The following is a 22372-nucleotide window of genomic DNA, read 5'->3' on the forward strand; positions in this document are numbered from 1 at the left end:
CCCCATAAAAAACCCCACATACCTCTAGCTCTGAAAGGTATTAAATTGTGATACTGTATTGGATGCAGTATTACTCTGAATGTCAACTTCTGAATGATACTCAGTGCCAGATATTAAAACACTATAATACACTCCCTATCCCTGATTTGCAAACTGTCTTTTGGTGTACTTTTCAGAATTTTCATTTCCAAGGTCCCTGATTATTCTGGATTATTCTGTGGACTCCCTGCCTGCTTGCCTCTATTATTTTTTCTCTCCAGTCCCAACCTATGTAAGACTCCTGGTAGCAGCTTTGCTACGTTAGCTTTTGTTAGATCTATGTTGCACACAGAGAGCAGTCAAATTTCTGGAGCTTCCGCACCAGCCCTCACTCTGCTCATGATTCCTTCGTTGCCTTCTAGCTCAGGCTTACTGCTTGGGTGCACTGCAGTCTAGTCAATGAGCCAGGTGTTGCGGTTGACTTTTGTGCTCATCTCCTCCTATGTGTTTAAATCTGTAGGAGCCACATTTTATTCATTGTCCTTCTCCTACCACTTTAACCTAGTGTCTGGCACATAGCATCCCTTCAGATTTATAGAACTTATTTTGAAGTAGTTTATATATTCATTCTGTATCTCCTGTCAGAGCAGTGAGTTCTCTAAGTGGACTGCTTATATAATGAAAATAACAGAATTTAACTTTTCAAAACTTCAAAAAATCATTTTATGTGTATGTATATACACACATTCTTCATCATTCCTTTGGCTTTTAAAAAAATTCTTCTCTCTTTCGGCTGTACCTTTTATTTGTATCTCCCAAAAATCTTACTTATTTTAAAGCATTTAAACCTTTTATGGAATGCATTTTATTCCCTGAAATTATTAGATGTGGAAAGGCCAAAGTTAATGAATAATAATACTCTTTGAAGACTAACAGCTGCTGAATATAATGACTCGGGTTTTACTGGTATTCCCTTCCATTATATAGAAAGAAAGAAAAAAGTGTTAAATAAATTTCAAGCAAATTATACATACTACTCTGAAATTTTAATGTATTATTAGAATCATTTTTCATTAATTACTTGCTTAGCAATTTATTTTTTTGTATTTTTTTATAATTACCCTAACTTTTCATTATGAAAATTTTCAAAATATCAACAGATTGAAATAGTACAATGAACACCTATTTACATCCTCCTGGATTCACAGTTGATAATGTTTTGCCTTATTTGTTTTCACTCTATATTTATTTATACCCTTTTTTCTGTTTGGCTATTTGTCAAGTAAGTTGACATCCTTATGACATACTACTCCTAAACATTTCAACATACAGCTCTTAAGAATAGAGAGATTACCCTAAGTAACTGTATTATCACTCCTAAGAAAAATAACAGTATTTTGGCTATATTTTTCTTAATTTCATAACTACTTATTAATAAAATCAAAGACCATTTAAAGATTTTTTTTCTGTAGCTAAGATGGAATATATATGACTTAAAATTAGATTATTAAATTAATGTAATAAGAACTGACACTTTTTTTCAAAGCACTCTCTGTATTTCATACACTTTTCCATATATTAATGTCTAATATCCTCACTGATCAATGAGATATAGGTAATATTATTCCTATTTTACAGATGAGGAAACCAAGGCAAGGAGAGGCCAAGGAGCCTGGTCATATCTAGTAAGTGGTGGAGACAGTGTTTTAATGCAAGCAGTTTAGTCCAAAGCAGTGAGCTTAATGATTTGCCGGCCTGCCTGCTGATTCACTTAACTCTCATGAATTACCAGTTATTTTACAATGAAGTAGCAACATGTTTTTTCTTTTTTCAATTTTTCCTTTGCTCCTGTCTTTTATTCTCACATAATTGCATGTATCTATGTGGAAATCTATTAAGCTTTTCTTAATTGATTTATGGTATATGTGCTCAATTTTTACAAATTTTGATTTTGACTCTGGCTTCATGTTATTTAAAGAAACAACTATAACAAAAGTAAGCCTCTGGTCAATTTTTTTTCCTAAAATTGTCCCTTGGTAGACTTGCAAGTCCATATACCTACCTAGCGTAACTTCTTTCTGTACAATATTTATTCAAGCACTAATAGTTTGTCTTAGGGTCTTTTGAGTAAATTAGCCTCTAAAAATATATAATGTTATCTTAAAAGCAAAGTAATGGAGTAGGAAGAATGTACGCTTAACTTTCCAGCCATCTGACCTTGTCAATTATTAGATATAACATTGAACTGGATTAATTAACTATTCTGAGTCTGTTTCCTCATCTGTAAAATAAAGATAATACTTTACAGGTGATTGTAACAGTTAAATGACATTCTTGACATCTGAGTAGATATGCAGTAAAAACTAAATGTTAGAGTGTATATCTTTTTTAGTCTCAGAAAGTTTGAGGTATTTTAAATTTCCAGTATTATACCACTGGTTACAAGCAGCTTAGGAATTTTTTATGAAGTAGTTAACTATACTATAACCTTTGTTATATAATATAATATCACCAGACACAACTGACTTTTCAATCATTAACTAAAAATAATTTAAAATTTCTGTGGTTGGGAAAAGGCTGCATAATATTTTACCTTTAATCTCTGAATTTTTTATTAACAAAATTATTTTAGAATATGTTCAAATATGCCAGTATATTTACACTGTAGATATTATAGATGAGTGTATGTATTTTCTGGCAGATGGCAGTCAAGTGTTTTGAGAAAAGGAGGTCTTTTTCTGGTTTGAACAAAAGCATTGAAAGTCTAGTGGTGGCCCTGATTAGCAATATGGAAAATTTCCAAGTACATTATTGCTTGTGCCACACCTGGGGGGGGAGGAAAAGAGGAAGGTGGAAGTGTGTATTAAAGGTTGGTAATTGCCCACAGTTTAAAAATCTAATAGATAATATTCATCTTTAGCTGAAGTTATTTAGGACTGAAGAAGTGGCAGTGTGTTGTAATGTTTAAGCAGAGGCCTTGCAGTCATGTGGCCTCTTTTCTTATCTAACTGGTCACCTTATGCTAGCTCTTCACCCTCTTTGTGCATTAATTTTTTATGTATAAAATGGGGGTAATAGTACTTACCGGGTGGCAAGACTGTACATGTTCCTAGATAGAATCTGTGTGCTTACTATATACCATGTGTACTGTTTTATCTGTATATACATGTACGTGAACTCTTGTCATGGGAAGCCCTTTATTTAAGAAATGATCTCTGGCTGCAGGGTCAGGTACCTTACCCAGCCTCAGATTCCACCCAAGATATCCTGATTCAGGTCGGCAGAGGGGAGAAAGGAGGCACAGTATATTTTGGAAAAGCTGCCTGACTCCCAAAGTTATTCTGTGTTCTTCCAACTCTTCCTTGCTTGACCAATAGTATCGGTAAATCTGGCCTTTATTCCTAGTTATCCCCTGCCCACGTATTAAAAATCTTCATTACCCAACTCATACTCTTTTCTAGCTCTGTCCTTCAAAAGAGCTGCTAATATCCTGCTCTAGACTGATCCTCACAGTGACAACTTGGTTGGAATCTGAACTTGGAAATCAGAATCCTATCATAGTGGGTAGGCTCTGGTCATCCTGTGTCTTTCCACTTGCTTTGAGTTTCTCTTAAGTTGCACTGAATTTTCTTTCATATTTCCACCTAGCCCATTTGTTTTCTCCCGAGTTTCACTTCTCACATATGTGACAGGCCACATAACTGTAACTTACTAAAATTTGCCTATAATAATCTATGTGCAATGATTAATATTCAGATTATGGGGGCCAATCTAGCTGTTAATCATTTGAAGTAGCAATCATTTATTTTTTTTTTGTAAAATAGCTTTACAGAATTCAGAGGAAACACAGTTGAGATCCAGATGCTGAGTTTTTTCAGCTGCATTTGTTTTATATTAACAATGGCCATAACTGTAATTTTCACAGCAGTGAACTTTTAAAATTGGATCAACTCACGATATCATTTATGTATCTCTTCAATAACTGGGATTAACAACCTTACATAAACTGGGTTTACATTAAAAGATTTTATGTTAAATTGTAGCTTTATGGCTAAAATTTGTGAAGATTATTTGAGCTGAGAAAACTGCTAAAACATGCTTCTATTTATTTTTGCCAAAGCTTGCCCTTATTTTTTGCTCTCTCTGCCAGCCTAAAGAATCATCATGAATTAAAGTTATTTGTGACTTGTTTTATGTAATATGATATGAACTGTGAACTATTAAATTTCTTCTAAAAAAAAACAAAAAATTTCTTCTGATAGTTCTGTCACATATACATTTAAGACTGAGGTGTTTTTTTATTTTAGTTAATTGAGAATTTTTCTTCTATATATAGAAAAAGAGGTTGAAAACAATTACAATCCTATGAAGTTTGGTAATTGTGGATGAGCATTGTCCCTCAAGTATTAAAAATAATGAGAGTGAATCCAATACATTTGTTTTAAAATTCCCAATTTTCTTTCAAGCAGCTCATACATAACTTCTTTGCCAAGCATTTTGATATCCTCCTTCCAAACCAAATTGCTTCCCTATATGCATTTTATGTGGCACTTTGCACAGATTTTCTTTGCCCTATCAGGTAGTATCAGAGTTAATGGCTTGAGAGTTTTGTTTCAGGCATTCCCTATAAGACAGGGTCTGGTATGATGTTCTTGCTGTGTCAAAGATATGGGAAAGCAGCATTTCAAATGTATGACTCCTCTATTTTGTCAAAACGACTTGTCAAATGTTAAAGTTTCAAATAATTCTAGAATATGCTGATTTTCTGTTATTTTCATCATCTCAATAGGACTATACAGGCTCCTGCCCAAGTTCCAGTGGTTGTGTCCCCTGGGAATCAGCATTTGCATACAGTAACACTCCAGACTGTGCCAATCACAACAGTGATAGCCAGCACGGATCCATCTTCAGGTGCGGGGTCTCAGAAATTTATTTTACAAGCCATTCCGTCATCACAGCCCATGACAGTACTGAAAGAAAACGTCATGCTGCAGTCCCAGAAGCCGGGCTCCCCTCCTTCCATTGTCCTGAGCCCTGCACATGTGCAGCAGGTCCTTACCAGCAACGTGCAGTCCATCGGCAATGGCACGGTCACCGTGGCTTCATCTCCGTCCTTCAGTGCTACGACCCCAGTGGTGACCTTTTCTCCTCGAAGTTCACAACTCGTTGCTCACCCACCTGGCACTGTCATCACTTCGGTTATCAAAGCTCAAGAAACAAAAACTCTTACGCAGGAAGCGGTGAAAAAGGAAGCTGAAGATAATTGGAAAGAAGACAGTGAGAAAACTGAGCCACAGCCTCAGCCTTATGTGATGGTGGTATCCAATTCCAACGGATTTGTCTCTCAGGTAGCTATGAAACAAAATGAATTGCTGGAACCCAACTCTTTTTAATTAATATACCAAAGGAATTATGGATGATTGTTTTTTAATTGAACATTGTCAGTTGTCTGCAGACTATCTGATTGATTCTCAGAGAAATTCTACAAATGTTCCTAATTTTGTAGTTAATTGTTAAAAATATTAATTTAGAGTTAATGTTGACTTTGTTGGATGAGGGAGGGAACCCAAGTGCTTCTCTTTGTTCTTCAAATGTTTCAGAATTCAATTGTGAAGGAACAGGCATTTTATACTATGAAGACCTTCTTTTCTGATTTTTTTTCAGTTGCTATATCATAAGCATTTTTAACGTTTCTTTTTTAATTTTACATGGTATTAGCTTTTCTGATTCTTTTGTAAATACAGTACGTCAGTATAAAGCAACAGGAAATTTATGTAGGAACTATTTTCATTCCATTTGTGTAAGTGAAAGTCTTGACTCTTTCAAATGCAAGACACCTAATTTCTACTTTGTTAAAATTATGATTTCACTTAGATTGACTTTAGTTGGTTGCACTGCATAAGGAACTATGAATATGTACATAAAAATAACATGAAAAATGGGAAAATGTCCATGATACGGCTGAACCTTACTTCAGAAGCAGGAGAGTACAAAAGCATCAGCCTACGAGTGGCTCTCCTGTTGACTTGGTTGTATAACTGGGCAAAGCCACTGGATCTTTTTGGGCCTCAGTTCTCTCAAAAAAGGAAGGGGGGGTGCATTGGATTAGACTTGATGATCTCCAGTTTGCTTTCTGGTTCTAAATTTGAAGTTTCTAGCTCCTATATTTTAAAGTTAAAGCAACTAAAACATTATCACATATTTCTTAATGTAAATATAGGCTAACATATTACAGAAAAGTAAGTGGCCCTACAAAATTCATTCTTCTGTTACCTGTAAGATCTGCTATGAATCTAAATTCTTCCTAAATACTTTGTTCATTAACTCTTCAGGCCACTGTGCACCGTGGTCCATTAGTAAACTTACGTTGCCGAGTGCTAAACGATATACTGCCATTCTGAAAGAGTCAAAGCTCTTTCTTAAGGGCCCAGAAAGCAACCAAGCCTTGGGCTAATCTGGCTGAGTAGTCAGTTTCTATAAAAGCATAATTGCTTTATATTTTGGATCATTTTTTATTGGGAGTGGGGGGGTTGCATACAAAGATAATATACATATATATCTAAGTCTCTGAAATGAAATAGCTTTTAGATTACTTTTTCAACTGTAAATAATGTACATTTAATTTCACAAGAAAAATTGTTTTCTGCAAATTTTCTAGTACAGCAAAGGAGAAATTTTTGTAGATGAAAAAAATCATTGTTTAGAGGTCTGATGTTATATGTTTTCATATTATAGAGTGAATTTGTATTTAAACAAAAATTTAAATTTTGGAATCCTCTAAACGTTTTTGTATCTTTAATTGGTTTATTATTAAATAAATCATGTAAAAATCCTTAATGTTTGTGTTTTCAAGCAAATGTCTCTTAAGAACAAATACACAGAAAGTGTTGCTAGTATTTACAATGTTACTAAATGTTCGTATAACAAGCTCCACTGGTCAGGTTATACTTGCAGACTTGTCATCCTCTCATTTTTCCTTGTGTCTGTGCCAAACGGTGGCTTCCAGATGGCACACAATGGATCACCATAAGCTCTGAAAATTAGAAAACCATAACATTTTCTCAGCAATGATATTCAACATACTTTAAAAACCAAGGTTTCTGATTAGAAAATAGATCTGTTAATTGTTAAACTTGGAAAACATGGAAACAGAAAAATAGAAGAAAATTAAAATCTTAGTGCAATACCCCTGTACACTTAATTTTCTCATGTCAGTTAATACTCTTCCAAAACATGATTTTAGAAGGAGCATTTCTATCTCTGAAGTCAGAGGGAAGCAGAGAAGAATCTGAATGAATAGGCCTTGCTAAATTTCCCCGTTCGCTACCCTTCACTCATACCCTTTTTTCCTGTCATTTTTCATGACTTTCCATTCTATCAAACCTAGTATAAAAACACTTAGGCTTAAGTATTTCTTTGAGTCTTTATTTTCATATGAAATCTCCCATGTCATGTAAAACATATTAAAATAAATACGCTTTCCTCCTTTAATCTGTCTCTCTCAGTTTGATTTTTAGGCTCAGCGAACGGGGTCATGGAAAAGTTCTTTCTCCTCCAGAACTCTCTCTAGCCATGCATCCCCTAACATAATCTGATTGTTCTGAACTCCTGAACAGGAGCATAGTGCTCATTCGGTACCTGACCTTGTACATCAAGTCATTGATTCAACGTGTATTTGTTAAGGAAGGATCTGTGATGTTACTGTCACTGTCCTTAACCTAAAAACCTGACGCTTTCCTCATTTTCCATTCATTCTTTAACCCTCTGTAGTATTGCATTTGCTCTCACTATTACCCTGAAATTACTGTTGCAAAGGTAACCAACTAACTAGTAATTAATTTTCATATTGCCAAATTTCTATCCTTATCTTCCTTGACCTTTCTAGTATTTAACCTTTTATAACTCACTCTTAAATTCTCTCTTGCTTTCACTTTTGTGCCCAGCTTGTTCCTATTCTCCTCCGGCCTTTATAATAATTTCTTAGTATTGCTCCAGAGGCTTTTGCAAAGGTTGGAGTTCCCCACGTTTTATCCAGTGATCACTGTTCTTTTCTTTTCCTTTCTTTTCTTTCTTTTTTTTTTTTAAGATTTTATTTATTTATTTGACAGGGACACAGAGCTAGAGAGGGAACACATGCAGGGGGAGTGGGAGAGGGAGAAGCAGGCTTCCCACTGAGCAGGGAGCCTGATAGGGGACTCGATCCCAGGACCCTGGGATCATGACCTGAGCTGAAGGCAGACGCTTAACGACTGAATCACCCCGGCACCCTGATCTCTGTTCTTTTCATTGTCCTCATCTTGTGCCCCCCAGTCTGTCTCCCCAGTGCAACAGGAGTGCCAGTTTAATTATGTCAAACCCTTCAGTGTTGAGCCCTTCCTTACTGTCCTCAGAGTTGATGTCCTGCATTGTCTTACCCCTTCTTGGTCCCACCAGCCTTATCTTCAAATTTTACTCTCCAAATCGTAACTGTCAGTAAGGATTGGGATACTTTCAGTTGCATGAAACAAACAAAAAAGCCCAAGTCATAATTATTAAATAGTACAAAACAAGAAGTCTGGAGTTAGGTTTCCAGGTTAGTTAATTCCGGAACTCAGGGGTGATAGCGACCAGATTTCTTCCCTCTCTGCTTTCCCATCCTCAGGATTTTGGTTACTTTCTAGAATGGCTTCTGCCGTAGTTGCAAGTTCCTTCTTTGTTTCTGTTTATCAGTAAGAAGACCTTTCCCAGAATACCCTGAGCAGCCATCTCTTCAGAGCTTATTGGCTAGATTGGTCATATACCCCTTCCTAAACCAACTGCTGGCCGAGGAAGTAGGCTTACCATAAATGGCTTAGTTGTGTGTTAGGGGCATGGACAGCCAAACAAAATTAGGGCTCCATAGCAAGAAATAAGGGAGGAATGATGCAGTTTACTATCACCTATACACATCCTCCTTCCTTTACATACACTTTCAAAAGTGCTCATGCCTACATAAAACTTCTTTCCGAAAGAGAGATCAGCCAAAGTCTCATCCAGTTACTTGATCCAGTTTCATGACTAGGATGTTTGGGATGATGTGCAGACCTCTTTTTCAGATCAGCTGTGCTCCCTGGTTTCTTGTCCTCCTCAGCCACATCTAGTATGAACGCTCAGAAACAGATTTTTTTCCAGGGTTCCCCAGCTTTAGAATACATTTCTTAATGGTGTAAGTTTGATGCCCTGTCCCAGGGTCACCATATTCCCGTCTAGAAGAGTTGTGTCCTCAGTGCCTTCCATCCTGTCTCTTAAGACATAGTTGGCCAGTTACACATACCAGGGTCAGTTGGGGATCATTCCACTTCCAAATACCAAACTGTCTGTCAGTTGGAGTTCTTGGTCATTAGCAACAGAAATGAATTCTGGTTCTTAGCATAAAAGAAGTTCTATTAGAAGAATACTGCTTAGCTCATAGAATAGACACAAGGACTAGAGAATCGAGATCCATCTGAGTCATATAGCTAGGAACAAACTGCACAACTAGTCTAGCAGGGAAATTGTAGCCACTGTTGTCAAGTACCGAAGACCAAGCTTTGTATTACTGTCTCTACTGCCTTAGGAATTGGATATTGATAGGAGTGCTACTGCCTCTAGAGAGAATTAACCAAGGTACTTCCTTGATTCATTGTTGTCAGCTAGCTACCAATTTTTGTGACTGACAGAGCCTAGGTCAAGTGTCCAGCCAGGACTTGAACTCCAAGGGATGTTGAGAAAGCAAAAGTTGAGCTTCTCAACTAGTTTGACATTTTCAGCTTCTATAGAGGTGGCTGCCTCAGTGGGCATTAAGACTCAGGGAATCCCCCAAACATAAGGGGGCTGAGATTCTGAGCTGCCTAAAAGAATGACCTATGTCTTCTGTGCGGGAAAATCCAGATTTTGTGGAGCTTGAATTTACACAATTTGGTGATTGGGTGGGTGAAGGGGATGTAGTTAGGAAAAAACAAAACCCCTGCATTTGCTGTCACTCTGTTTTGCATAGTTTATCTCATTCTTTTTTTAAAAAAATATTTTAAGTAATCTCTACACCCAACGTGGGGCTCAAATTCATGATCCCGAGATCAAGAGTCACATGCTCTTCCGACTGAGCCAGCCAGGTGCCCCCAGTTTATCTCATTCTATTTGGCTAACTTCTACCTGTTCTTTGAACCTCTGCTTAGACATTACTTCCTGAGAGCTTTCTCTGAGCTCATAGAAGCTTCCCACTGCTGTCATAGAGCCTTTTAATTTCTCCCATTTGGGCACGTGCAACAGAACGATAATTGCTGGCTGATAGGTGTGATTGCAACACTATGTAAGAGCCAAACTTGTAGTCATTTTAGTACTCTCAGGTCCTAGTGTAATATCTATACACTGTACATACTAGATATTTATTAAATACCTAACTACATTCTCTCCTTGCCCGTTTTCACACTAGTTTTCTCATGTTGCTAACTACCATCTATATGCTGATGACTCAAATCTTATCTGTGGAGCTAAACTTGCCTTAAAAATAGCTTTATGGAGCTGTAATTCACATACAATAAACTGCACATGTTTAAAGAGCATAAACTCATCATCACAGTAATCAAATGGTGAACCTTCCCAGGTTCGGTGAACATTACCCTAAAAGTTACCTTGTGCCTCTTTGTAACTACTCCCTTCTTGCTGTTGCTCCTCGCTCTTGGCCTATTCCACCCCCTAGTTGACCACTGATCTGCCTTCTGTCACTATAGATTATATTAGTTTGCATTTTCTAGGATTTTTATAAATGGAATCATAGAGTATATACTATTTTTTGTCTGGCTTCTTTTACTTAGTGTAATTATTTTTCAATTTATCCATGTGGTGTGCATCAATTTATCATTCTTTTTTTTTTTTTAAGATTTATTTTAGAGAGAGAGAGAGAATCTGAGTGGGAGGGGTGGAAGGAGAGGGAGAAAGAATCTCAAGCAGACTCCATGCTGAGTGCAGAGCCTGACGTGGGGCTTAATCTCAGGACCCTGAGATCATGACCTGAGCCGAAACCAAGAGTCAGATGCTCAACCAAGTGTGCCACCCAGGCACCCCAGTTTATCATTCCTTTTATTACTTATATTTCATTGCATAGATATACTACAGCTTGTTTATCCACTCATCTGTGGATGGACATTTGGGTTGTTTCTATTTTCAGCTATTACCATTAAAGCTGCTATGGGGCACCTGGGTGGCTCAGTCAGTTAAGCGGCTGCCTTCGGCTCGGGTCATGATCCCAGGGTCCTGGGATCAAGCCCCACATCTGGCTCCCTGCTCGGCGGGAGGCCTGCTTCTCCCTTTCCCACGCCCCCTGCTTGTGTTCCCTCTCTCACTGTGTCTCTCTCCGTCAAATAAATAAATAAATAAAATATTTTTTTTTAAAAAGCTGCTATGAATACGCCTGTACAAATTTTTATATGGATATGCATTTTCTTATCTCTTTGGTAAATACCTAGGAGTGGTCCGTCTGGGTCATATGACGGTTGTGCCATTTTACATTCCCACCAGCAGAGTATGAGTTTTTCAGTTGCTCTTTATCCTAACATTTTAGCCATTTTTTAAAAAAAGATTGTATTTGAGAGAGAGTGAACAAGAGAGCAAGTGAGCACAAGTGGGGTAGAGGGGCACGGGGAGAGAGAGAAGCTGACTCCCCGCTGAGCAGGGAGCCCGACGTGGGGCTTGATCCCAGGAACCTGGGATCATAACCTCAGCCAAAAGCAGACCCTTAACCAACTGAGCCACCCAGGCACCCCTAACATTTTAGCCATTTTAATGTGTTGTGGTATCTCATTGCGGTTTAATTTACATCTCTCTAAGGACACTGATTCTGAACATCTTTTGATGTGTTTATGTGACATCCACATATCTTCTTTGATGAAATGATTGTTAAAATTTTTTGCCTGTGGGGTGCCTGGGTGGCTCAGATGGTTAAGCGTCTGCCTTTGGCTCAGTTATGATCCCAGGGTCATGGGATCGAGCCCCACATCGGGCTCCTGGCTCAGCGGGGAGCCTGCTTCTCCCTCTGCCTCTCTCCCTGCTCATGCTTTCTCTCTCTGTATCTCTGTGTCTCAAATGAATAAATAAAATCTTAAAAAAAAATTTTTTTTTGCCTGTTAAAAATTCTGTTGTTTTTTTATTACTGGGTTTTGAGAACTCTTTATATATTCTGGATGCAAGCTCTTTATCAGCTGTATGATTCCCAACTATTTTTAAAGTGCAGAAACCTTTTAATTTTGGTAAAGTCCAATTTATCAATTTCCCCTTAAGGAACATGCTTTTAGTGTCACATCTAAGAAATCTTTGCCTAATTGAAGGTCACTAAGATTTTCTTCCTTCTAGAGTTTTAAAGTTGTTGTTGTTTTTAGATTTTAGAGAGAGAGTGCACACGTGAGTGGGGGCAGGGGCAGAGGAAGAGGGAGAGAATCACAAGCAGACTCCCCGCTGAGTGCAGAGCCTGGCACAGGGCTTGCGTTCACAACCCCAAGATCCATGACCCAAGCAGAAACCAAGAGCTGGGCGCTCAACCGACTGAGCCACCGAGGCATCCCTAGAAATTTTAAACTTTTAAGTTTTACATTTAGGTCCATGATCCATTTTGAATTAATTTTTTTTTAAGATTTAGTTATTTATTAGAGAGAGAGCACACGCATACGCAAGCATGAGTGGAGGGAGGGGCAGAGGGAGAGGGAGCAGCAGACTCCCCAGTGCGCAGGGAGGCTGATGCTGGGCTCCAATCCAGGACCCCAGGATTATGACCTAAGCCCAAGGCAGACCCTTAATGGACTGAGCCACCCAGGCACCCCAACTATCAACTATCTACCCTGAATTACCTTTGGACCTTTGTTGAAAATTAGTTGTCTATGTATGTACAGGTGTATTTATGGACTCTATTCTGTTCTATTAATTTGTCTATCTTTGTGCCAGTACACAAGGTTGATGTGCTGAAATCAGGTAGTGTTAGCTCTCCACATTTATTTTTCAAAGTTGATTTGACTATTCTAACTTTGCATTTCCATTTGAATTTGCAGACTCAGTATGTCAACTTCTGAAACAGAAAAAGCCTTTGGGGTTTTGATTGGGATCATGTTGAATCTATAGATCAACTTTGGAAGAACCAACATTTTAACAATATTGAGTCTCCATAGATGCCTCTCCATTTGTTTAAGTGTTCTTTAATTTCTCTCAGCAAAGTTTCATAATTCTCAATATATACTTTTTGCACATTGTCAGATTTATTTTTTAGTATTTAATATTTTTGATGCTATTGTAAATGTCATAAATTTCGAATTCTGTTGATTTTAAATCTTTCCTATTTATTGAGGCATGAAAGGCACAAATCTTGTGTATAACTCAATAAAATTTTGCATCTGAATATATTGATGTAACTGCCACCTAAATCAAGATGTGTGACACTTCCTGCATCCAAGAAGTTTCCCTCACAGATCTTCCCAACTAGATCCCTTTCTGGTATCCCTCAAAATAGTTTTTATCTTCATATAAATGGAATCGATCAGGATGTACCCTGTCTGGCTTAACTCAACATTATGTATGTGAGGTACATACATATTGTCGTGTGTATTGGTAGTTCATTCTTAATTGCTCTATAGTTTTTTTCTCCTATCAAAGGACATTTCCAGTTTTTCCTACTGTGAATAATGCTGTAATCAATATTCTTGCACACAAACATAAGTACTCTTTTCTCTTGGGGATATGCCCAGTGGTAGAATTATTGGGTAATAGGGTATATATGGGACTAGTTTTAGTAGATAGGGTCAAAAAATTTTCCAGGGGTGCCTGGCTGGCTCAGTCAGTGAAGCATGCAACTCTTGATCTTTGGGTTGTAAGTTCAAGCCCCACCTCAGCTGTAGAGATTACTTAAAAAAAATCTTAGAAAGTTTTCTAAGGTAATTACACCAGTTTATACTCCTACTAGCAATATACACAAGTTATAGGTGCTCCACTTTGCCAAGCCTTGGTATTGGAATTCCTTTTAAACAATTCTGGTGAGTGTTGAGGACTGAAGCATGATTTTAGTATAGCTATTGATGTAGAACTTCTTTTCATATGTATATTGGCCATTTAAATAACATTTGAAGATCAAAGTAACTGACTTAACATATTAAAGAAAGAATAGATATGAACATTTCAATAAAGGCAGAAAAAGCATTTGCTAGTGAATGCTCTCCCCTCTGATGTTATAGCTAAGAAGCCCATCATCACTATTCTAGTCAACACTAAATGAGACATACTAGCCAGAAAAAGACCAAGATAAAGAAATAAAAGGTGTAATCATTGCACAGAACATTAAACCATCTTTATTAACAGATGACAAAATTGTAATCATAGAAATTCTAAAAGAAACTACAAGGTATTAGAAATAATAAGAGAACTTGGTAAGAAAGCTGAATATGAGGTCAATATGTAGACATCAATAGTTTCTATATATCAGCAACAAAGTAGAATATAAGACTTTTTTAAATGTTATTTAAAATAGTACTAAAAAGCCAAATACCCAAGTATAAGTCTAATGAAAGATACGTGAAACCACTACACTGCAATTTACAAAACACTGCTGAAGGAAATTAAAGACCATTTAAATAAATGGAAGGTGTATGAATGATATTTATGGGTTGGAGAACTCAATATTAAGATGCCAGTTTTCCCCAAACAGATCCATAGAGCCAATGCGAGTCCAAATAAAATTCCAGCAGGGTTTTTTTTTTTTTTTAAATTGACAGGCTTATTCTAAAATTTATAAATGGAAATAAATTTTATAAGATGTCTAAAATAATGGAAATTACAAAGGACTTAGAATAGCTAAGGCAACCTTGAAAAGTTCTAGGACTTCAAGACTTATTATAAAGCTACATTAATTATGACAGTGTGGTACCGGTACAAGGTTAGACAAACAGACCAATGGAATGAGAACCTGGAAACAGGCCCACCTATATATGGTCATCCACTTTACAACAAAGGTGCCAGAAAAATTTAATGGGGGAAATGACAAACGATAATCTTTTAAATAAATAGGTCTGGGTCAACTGGATATCCATATGGGAGGAAATGAACCTTGATAGCTTTCACAAAAAATTGAGATAAATCCTAGACCTAGATGTCAAAGTTAAATTAATAAAACATCTAGAAGAAAACACAGAACATCTTCATGGCCTTGGAGTTAATGAAGCTTTATTAATAGGACACAAAAAGCACTGAACATGAAAGATCAGCAAACCCAGCGAGTTTTACCTCAAATATTTCTGTTCTTAACTTTCTGTCCATCCCTGCAATCACTGACATACTTAAGTCACTTTGGCTTGTTAACACTCTCCCAACAGTCTCCCAAAAACTGTTTTCCCTTTAATCATTGTTCCATAGCACAGACACAATAACATACTTTCAAAAATGCAAATTTGACTGTGACTGCCTTTTTATTTTTTTCTTTTTTTTTAAAGATTTTATTTATTTATTTGAGCGAGAGAGAATGAGAGATAGAGAGCACGAGAGGGAAGAGGGTCAGACGGAGAAGCAGACTCGCCGCCGAGCAGGGAGCCCGACGTGGGACTTGATCCCGGGACTCCAGGATCATGACCCGAGCCGAAGGCAGTCGCTTAACCAACTGAGCCACCCAGGTGCCCCGTGACTGCCTTTTTAAATTAGAAATTCTGTAATGGGCTAGCACCGGTACGAGAATCACAACCAAGCTTCTCCGAAGACCACAGGCTAGCCCTTTATGACCTGGCACTTCACCTACCTCTCCAGTGAGCGTCTAACTTGAATTCTAGCTCCACCAATTTTAGAACTCACATTGTTTTTCTAATACACGTCTTAGACTATCCAAATTGTGTTTTTCATTTCCTTCATCCACTAATTTAGCTTTTGAAGCTGAGGCTCAGGTATCACACCTTTGAGGAATCCGCCCTTACACCTTACATAGGGTCATTCCCCTTTCACTTCAGCATGCAAAGCAATTAAATTTCTGGAGGGCATATTAACATCTCTGAATCCCAGTTAGTTTAGATTTTGGATGTAGTAGACACTCAAGTCCATTTACTTGTTAATCTCTACTGACTGAGAAACTCCCACTCCCTCCTCCATGGAACCTGCTGGAAGCTTCTATCTGATCTTCATATGTCAAAGTGCGGCGAGGAAGAATAGGACCGACTGCGTTGGAAAAGTAAAACAGTACTGACACCACCTCAGGCCACCTTCCTCCCTTCGGTGCCTTCGGATGTGACAGCTTTTCTTCTCAATCGGAGAAGCCAAATACGAAAAAAGCCTGGGGCTGCGGAGTTGTGGGTAACGGACTAGTACAACCGCATCGGAACCAAACGGCTTCCTGCAATCTAGCATCTGCAAAGGCAGAATGATTTCGGGCGAGTCCTTGTCCGTTAGGATTCCCGGCGCATAGATCACGGGATCTACGCGCAAGCCGGAACTATGCTCCCGGAAAAGAACACGTATCGGCGAATGACGTCACGGGTCTCGAAAGGCTTGGCCGCCTCCGGTAGCCATGATGAGAGCTGTGGTGAACGGTGATGAAAATAGAGCCCGACGTGCCTTGTTATTAATAGACGTCCACACTCTCCCAAACGCCCCATGTTCCTGTGGAATAACAGTATGCTACAAAAGTACTTTGGCACTACTACCTCTGAAGGCTCTATTGGAGTGCGGAGGCGTAGTGGAAGACAGGGCAAGCGTGAATAGCCGACGCCTCCGTAACCATGGCTGCGAGGGGCGGGGACTGAGAACGCCGGTCACGGGACTGGGGCCGGCCGGGAGACTCAGTCCTCCACGGTCCCAGCCGGCCCTGCGCACGCTTTTCGTCTCCCCTCCCCCGCCCCGCGACACGCTGCGTGGCTGCTCGTTGGCTACTTAGGACGGAAGCTCGGTTGGTGCTTCTCCAGAAGTTTCCCCCTTGGGCGGCGGCGGCGTAGCTCATAACCTCGGAGGTAGCGGCTCTAACAGCAAGAGCGATATTTAGGGATGGCGGCAGCTGCAGCAGGACCTGCAACAGTCCAGAAGTGCGTGTTTTCATTCTTGCTATTTATTTTTATCTCCCCCTCGCACCTACCCCCCACTTGGTTAGTGAGCATGTCGTTTTCCCTGGCAGGTTTTTCCGGAGCTTCTCAGATGCTCTGATCGAGGAGGACCCCCAGGCGGCGTTAGAGGTGAGAGAACCAGTCTCAGCTTCCTCCACTTTTCTTGGGGGAACGCGGCCACGATGGGTCCCGGCGGACCCGCCTCTTCCCAGCTCTACCTTCTTGGGACCGGGGTTGCTGTTTTTATGCTGTATCAGCCCTAATACTGACAGCTTCCGTCTCTCCTTGGTTCCACAGTGGCCCAGTTACTCTAAACCCTTGTTCTTGCCCCCTCCCACTTCTAGACCGTTACTGCATCCTCTTAGTTCCTTGGGAAAATACTTTCTCTATTTCTGGGGGGTGTAGTTAACATTCATAGTTGGCCCGGAAAGATTTTTTTTTTTTTTTTTTTTAATAGCATGTGTGACAAGAAAAAGTGAAAGCTAGGCTTGATGTTTGTTAATTCGGTTTTTGCCATTCTTACATAACAGATGTGCTAAGTGCAGACTACTGGAACAAAAACCTTTTCCCGTATGTCTCTGAATATCTCCAGAAGTCCTCTTACTGTTCATTATTCACTCATTTATTTATCAAAACAACTTATTTGCAGTTGCTTTATGCAAGACACTTATTGCTATGGATTAAAGTCTTGTTTATGTATTTAACTGACTTACAAGGCACTTTGTGTGAAGTGAAAGACTATAAAGCCAAAAAGAAAAGTCAAAAGAGCAAGAGTTAAATAATTTAAAATAATAAAGAGAGCCCAAGCTAAGGATACATGATGCAGCTGGTTGCAAAATTTAAGCAGGGGTTTTTTGCTTTGAAGCAAGAGGGAAGAAGGAAACCAAATCCTGTTGGGTTGTTACAATCTGACATAGGTGAGGTTAGCGATTTGAGGCAAGAGAAGTTTTTTGCTAGCTAGGACCTTAAAAGAAATTTGCCACGTGGGTAGTAGAGTCTCTCTGAAGGGATGATACTTGAGCAGAGACCTGAGGGAGTGAGCTCTGGGGAAAGAGCATTCCAGGCAGGAAAAGAGCCATTGCAAAGATCCTGAGGTAGGAATGAGGTTGGCTTGTAAAGGGAGCAGCAAAAAGGCCCATTTAACTAGAGTGGGATGACGGAGGAATAAGTGATGAGGAGGTGGGAAGGAAACCAGGGGCTAGGTCCTATAGGGCTTTTTAAGTTGGAGTTTGTTTTTTTGGATCTAGGTATGAAGGCCCTCAAATAAAATGGTTGGTCAGTTGTACTATGATGTTTCCTAATGAGGCTTCTGGGACTTGTATTAGAATAGTGTTACAGGAGGCACTGAGCATCTTTCTTCACAATTCATTATGTCATCTAGACAGCTATTAATTTCAGAATCTACATTTGTTATGGTCCTCTTAGCCCCAGTGCCACTTGCGGAAATCCAGTTTATATGAGTTGCTTTTAAAGGAAATTAATGAATTTTGTTGTCACTTTCCATCCCTTTTAAAAAAAAATTTTTTTTGATGTATGCTATATTATAAATCTTAAGTCTGCAACTACTGAAGTTGTAGTTTTATATATGTATAGCCCCCAGATTAAGATAGAGAACACTTTCATCCTCACAGTTCCCTCATGCTGCTTCTCAGCCAATAATTCCGCTTACCCTCCAGGTAACTCCCATTCATATCTCTGTCAGCATCAGTTTTGCTTGTTCTTGTACTTCCTATAAACAGAATAATGCACTAGTTACCCAGTTGAGTTTGGTACTCTCATCTGAGATATGTCCATGTTGTGTGAAGTGGTATTTTTTTCATTGATATATAGTATTTCATTGTATAAAAATAGAGCACAATTCTAACAATGGACTTTGGCTCATCTCCAGTTATTAGCTAGTATGAATAAAGCCACTGTAAATTTTTTTGTATGTGTATTTTGGTGAACACATACACTCTTTTTTTGGGGGGTGTACATACCTAAGAATGAAATTGCATAGAATAGGCATGTGGTTAGCTTTAATACCTTGATTCTTAAAGTGTGGCTTTTGAACCAGCAGCATCAGCACCACCTGGGAACTAATTAGAAATGCAAATTTTTGGACTCCATCTGAGATTATTCGAAGCCCTTACTGCTCATATGGTGTAGTACTTACCCTTCCATTTTACAGAAGAAAACTGAGACCCAAAGAAATCAAAATGATCTGTCATAGAGATGTATATAGCCAATTAGAGGCAGAATGGGACCCTCAGGACACAAGTTTCCAGACTCTTTCCAGAAAACTAATTCTCAAAAGTATTATCCTGAGACCAACTACAGCAGCATCGCCTGAGAACTTGTTAGAAATGCAAATTTTCAGGACCCACCACCTGCTTGAATCAGAAACTGGGAGTGGGGGTAATCATGATAAGAACCAGCTGTGTTAAGAGAAAGTGTTTTTTAATTTTTAATTATTTATTTATTTGAGAGAAACAGAGAGAGTGGAGGGGAGAGGGAGAATCTTAAGCAGGCTCCATGCTCAGCACGGAGCCTGATGTGGGTCTAGATCCCACGACCCCCAGGATCATGATCTGAGCCAAAATCAAGAGTTAGATACTTAACTGACTGGGCCACCCAGGCTCCCTGAGAAAGTGTTCTTTTTAAAGCTTGAGGTGACCTCACGGTTGACCCTTGAACAACCTGGGTTTGAACTGCATTGGCCCACTTACATATGGATATTTTCTAATATGTGCAGTACTGTAAATGTGTTTTTCTTACGACTTCCTAATTTTCTATAGCTTTATTGTAAGAATATAGTATATAATATCTATAGCATACAAAATATATGTTAGTTGACTGTTTATGTTATTGGTAAGGCTTCCGGTCAATAGAAGGCTGTTAAGTTTCTGGGGAGTCAAAAATTACACTTGGATTGGATTTTTGACAGGGAGGGTCTGTGCCCCTAACACACGTCATCGTTCAAGAGTCAACTAGTCATTTTGAAATTCGGGACACTTGATGATACCTCACTTAAAATGTTACATTTTTATATAAGACCATCCAGTTAGGATTAAAGGGGAAATGTTTGTATCAAGCTGATGCACATTTTTCATTCATTCAGCATATAATAGTACATATTAGTGGTGAATTTGGTACTGAGAGCCAGGGATCTAAAGATGAAAAGACTGCATTGAGGAAGTTTGCAGTCTAGTGGAGAGACAGACAAGTCAACAGATTATTAAAATATAAGGTAAATATTCTAATGGAGTGGTATATGAAGTACACTAAGAACACAGCAGAGTAGAGGCTAACCAGGGTAGTCAGAAAAACTTTACAGAGGATGTCTCATTTCACTAGGTAGAAAAGACGTGTGAATTACGAGAATTTTTTGAGGCCCAGTATGAATAGTGGTTAAGAGCATATAGGCTGTGGGGGTACCTGGCTGGCTCATTCGGTAGAACATGAAACTCTTGATCTTGGGGTTGTGAGTTTGAACCCCATGTTGAGGGTAGAGTTCACTTAAAAAAAAAAAAACAAAAAACCTTCAGGCTCTGGAATCAGAGTGCTTGGGTCCAAATCGTCTTTTCATAATAACTGTGTAACCTCAGGAAAATTCCTGATGTCACTCGGGATCAGATTTCCTATCTGTGAAGTGAGACTGAGTAGGACCTATTTGAAAGGGCTATAATGAAGATAAGTAATGTAAGGTACAGGATGGGGCCCTTGAGGGTAGGCATCTTGTAGCTTCTTTGCTCTCTAGGTTCTAGCCACACTTTTTTTTTTTTTTTTAAGATTTTATTTATTTATTTGAGACAGAGAGTGTGTGTGTGAGCACAAGCAGGGTGAGGGGCAGAGGGAGAAGCAGACTGCCTGCTGAGCAGAGTCTGATCCGGGACTTGATCCCAGGACCCCATGAGCTGAAGGAGAGGCCTAACCAACTAAGCCACCCAGGTGCCCCAGCACTTTTTTTTTTTTTTTTAATGTCACTTGAAATGTATCAAGCTCAGTCCTTGTGGAGGGCCTATGGACTTGCAATTCCTTTTGATTAAAACGTACTCTCTTGTACTATCTCATTTTGCTTGGAGATGCTCATCATTTGAGATTTCAGCTGACATGTCACCTCAGAGAAACTTACTTTCTTGGACCACCCTATCTAAATTGAGCCCCATTGTAAGCTGACAAGGTGGCAGGGGTTTTGTGTGTCTTCTTTACCACATTCTCCGTGTAGTGCCTGTGATGTGGTAGGCACTCAGATATGTTATGTGAAATGACTCCTACCATAATTCTTAATAACAACTGAGGTAGGTATTTGCATTTTACTCACAAGGAAGCTGAGACCAAAGAGATTCACTTGCTCAGGGTTTTATAGTTGAGAAGTGACAAGTCTCTGGGTTCAAGGCATCAGGTCTTCCTCTAGAGGAGGGGGTAGATCTAGGGATGTATTATATAATGAAGGGTTTGATAGCTGACTTTGAAGTAGCTGACCATTGATAGCTTTGTTCAGAGCATTGAGAACAGAGAGAGTTAGCATAAATGCAGTGTTACCTGTTCTGCATGGTTATGTGGTAAAGGGTATACGATAGCTGCGCTCCAAACAAGCTTTAGCAGTGCTAGGTAGTTTAGGAAGGGAGAAGGGTTGGTACTCTTGTTTATCATCTGTGATTGGGAATTAGCTGTGGCTAGAAGAAAATGGGAAGTGGAATCAAATTGAGATACCCAGAGCTACATGCCTTCAGCAATTAGATCAGTCTGAGCAGTTTGCTTTTGCTTTTAACCTTAACAAGTTAACTTGTTGACTAGCATTTTTAAAAAACCAAAAACTTTAAAGATTTGGAAATTCATTTTCTAAGATCTAAGTTTTAAACAATTTTAATGCCTTAAAAAGGAGTTTTTCCCAGTTTTAGATTATCAAGGTACTTCCTTCACCATTATCTTGGTAAAGATTTCAGTGTAATTATAGTTCATAGTTCATTGAGTTTCTTTACTTTTGAGAACTGTAAGTTGCTTGACTATGAACTAACTCATTTTATGTGAGTCTGCATTAAATAATGGCCTTTTGCCCCTTTCATTCAAATGTTGGCACTGAAGTCCTTGCCTTTGTGATACCTCTCTTTAGTCCCTTTGCTCTAGCATCAAGCAACTGTTGTCACAGAAACCATAGAACTCTCAAAACATGCCACAAGTCTGATGATGTTAATACAACCCAAAGCATTGTTTTAATTTCACTTTTTCTGGTTTTATTATACTGTAAGTTGTTTATTCAAAATAAGCTGGTTATTGTGTTTTATGACTTATATTTGTGTGTCATAGTGTTCAGTTTGTGTTCTGTTTTTTGGTAACTTTTCAAAATAATAGCCTAATAAGTGAAT

At 38.7% G+C, this 22372-nt stretch overlaps 2 protein-coding genes across 7 annotated transcripts in view; both read left to right on the forward strand.

The window, feature by feature from the left end:
* Positions 1 to 7470, forward strand: part of ELF1 (E74 like ETS transcription factor 1) — a 106019-nt gene extending 98549 nt beyond the window's left edge. For all 6 annotated transcript variants that reach the window (XM_028103571.2, XM_028103556.2, XM_028103547.2 and 3 more), the window contains one exon: positions 4769 to 7470. In XM_028103571.2, coding sequence (XP_027959372.2) covers positions 4769 to 5372 — 604 coding nt within the window. In that variant the 3' untranslated portion in view covers positions 5373 to 7470. The remainder of the gene's footprint in view (positions 1 to 4768) is intronic.
* Positions 7471 to 16652: 9182 nt separating this feature from the next.
* Positions 16653 to 22372, forward strand: part of LOC114212042 (SGT1 assembly cochaperone of MIS12 kinetochore complex) — a 38319-nt gene continuing 32599 nt past the window's right edge. The window contains exons 1-2 of the mRNA XM_028106752.2: positions 16653 to 17006; positions 17096 to 17153. Of these exons, the coding sequence (XP_027962553.1) occupies positions 16969 to 17006; positions 17096 to 17153 (96 nt within the window). The 5' untranslated portion in view covers positions 16653 to 16968. The remainder of the gene's footprint in view (positions 17007 to 17095; positions 17154 to 22372) is intronic.

This window comes from Eumetopias jubatus, unplaced genomic scaffold (assembly GCF_037043125.1).
Source record: "Eumetopias jubatus isolate StellerSeaLion01/CBP00866 unplaced genomic scaffold, mEumJub1_p1.0 scaffold_3, whole genome shotgun sequence".
NCBI classification, from domain to species: domain Eukaryota; kingdom Metazoa; phylum Chordata; class Mammalia; order Carnivora; family Otariidae; genus Eumetopias; species Eumetopias jubatus.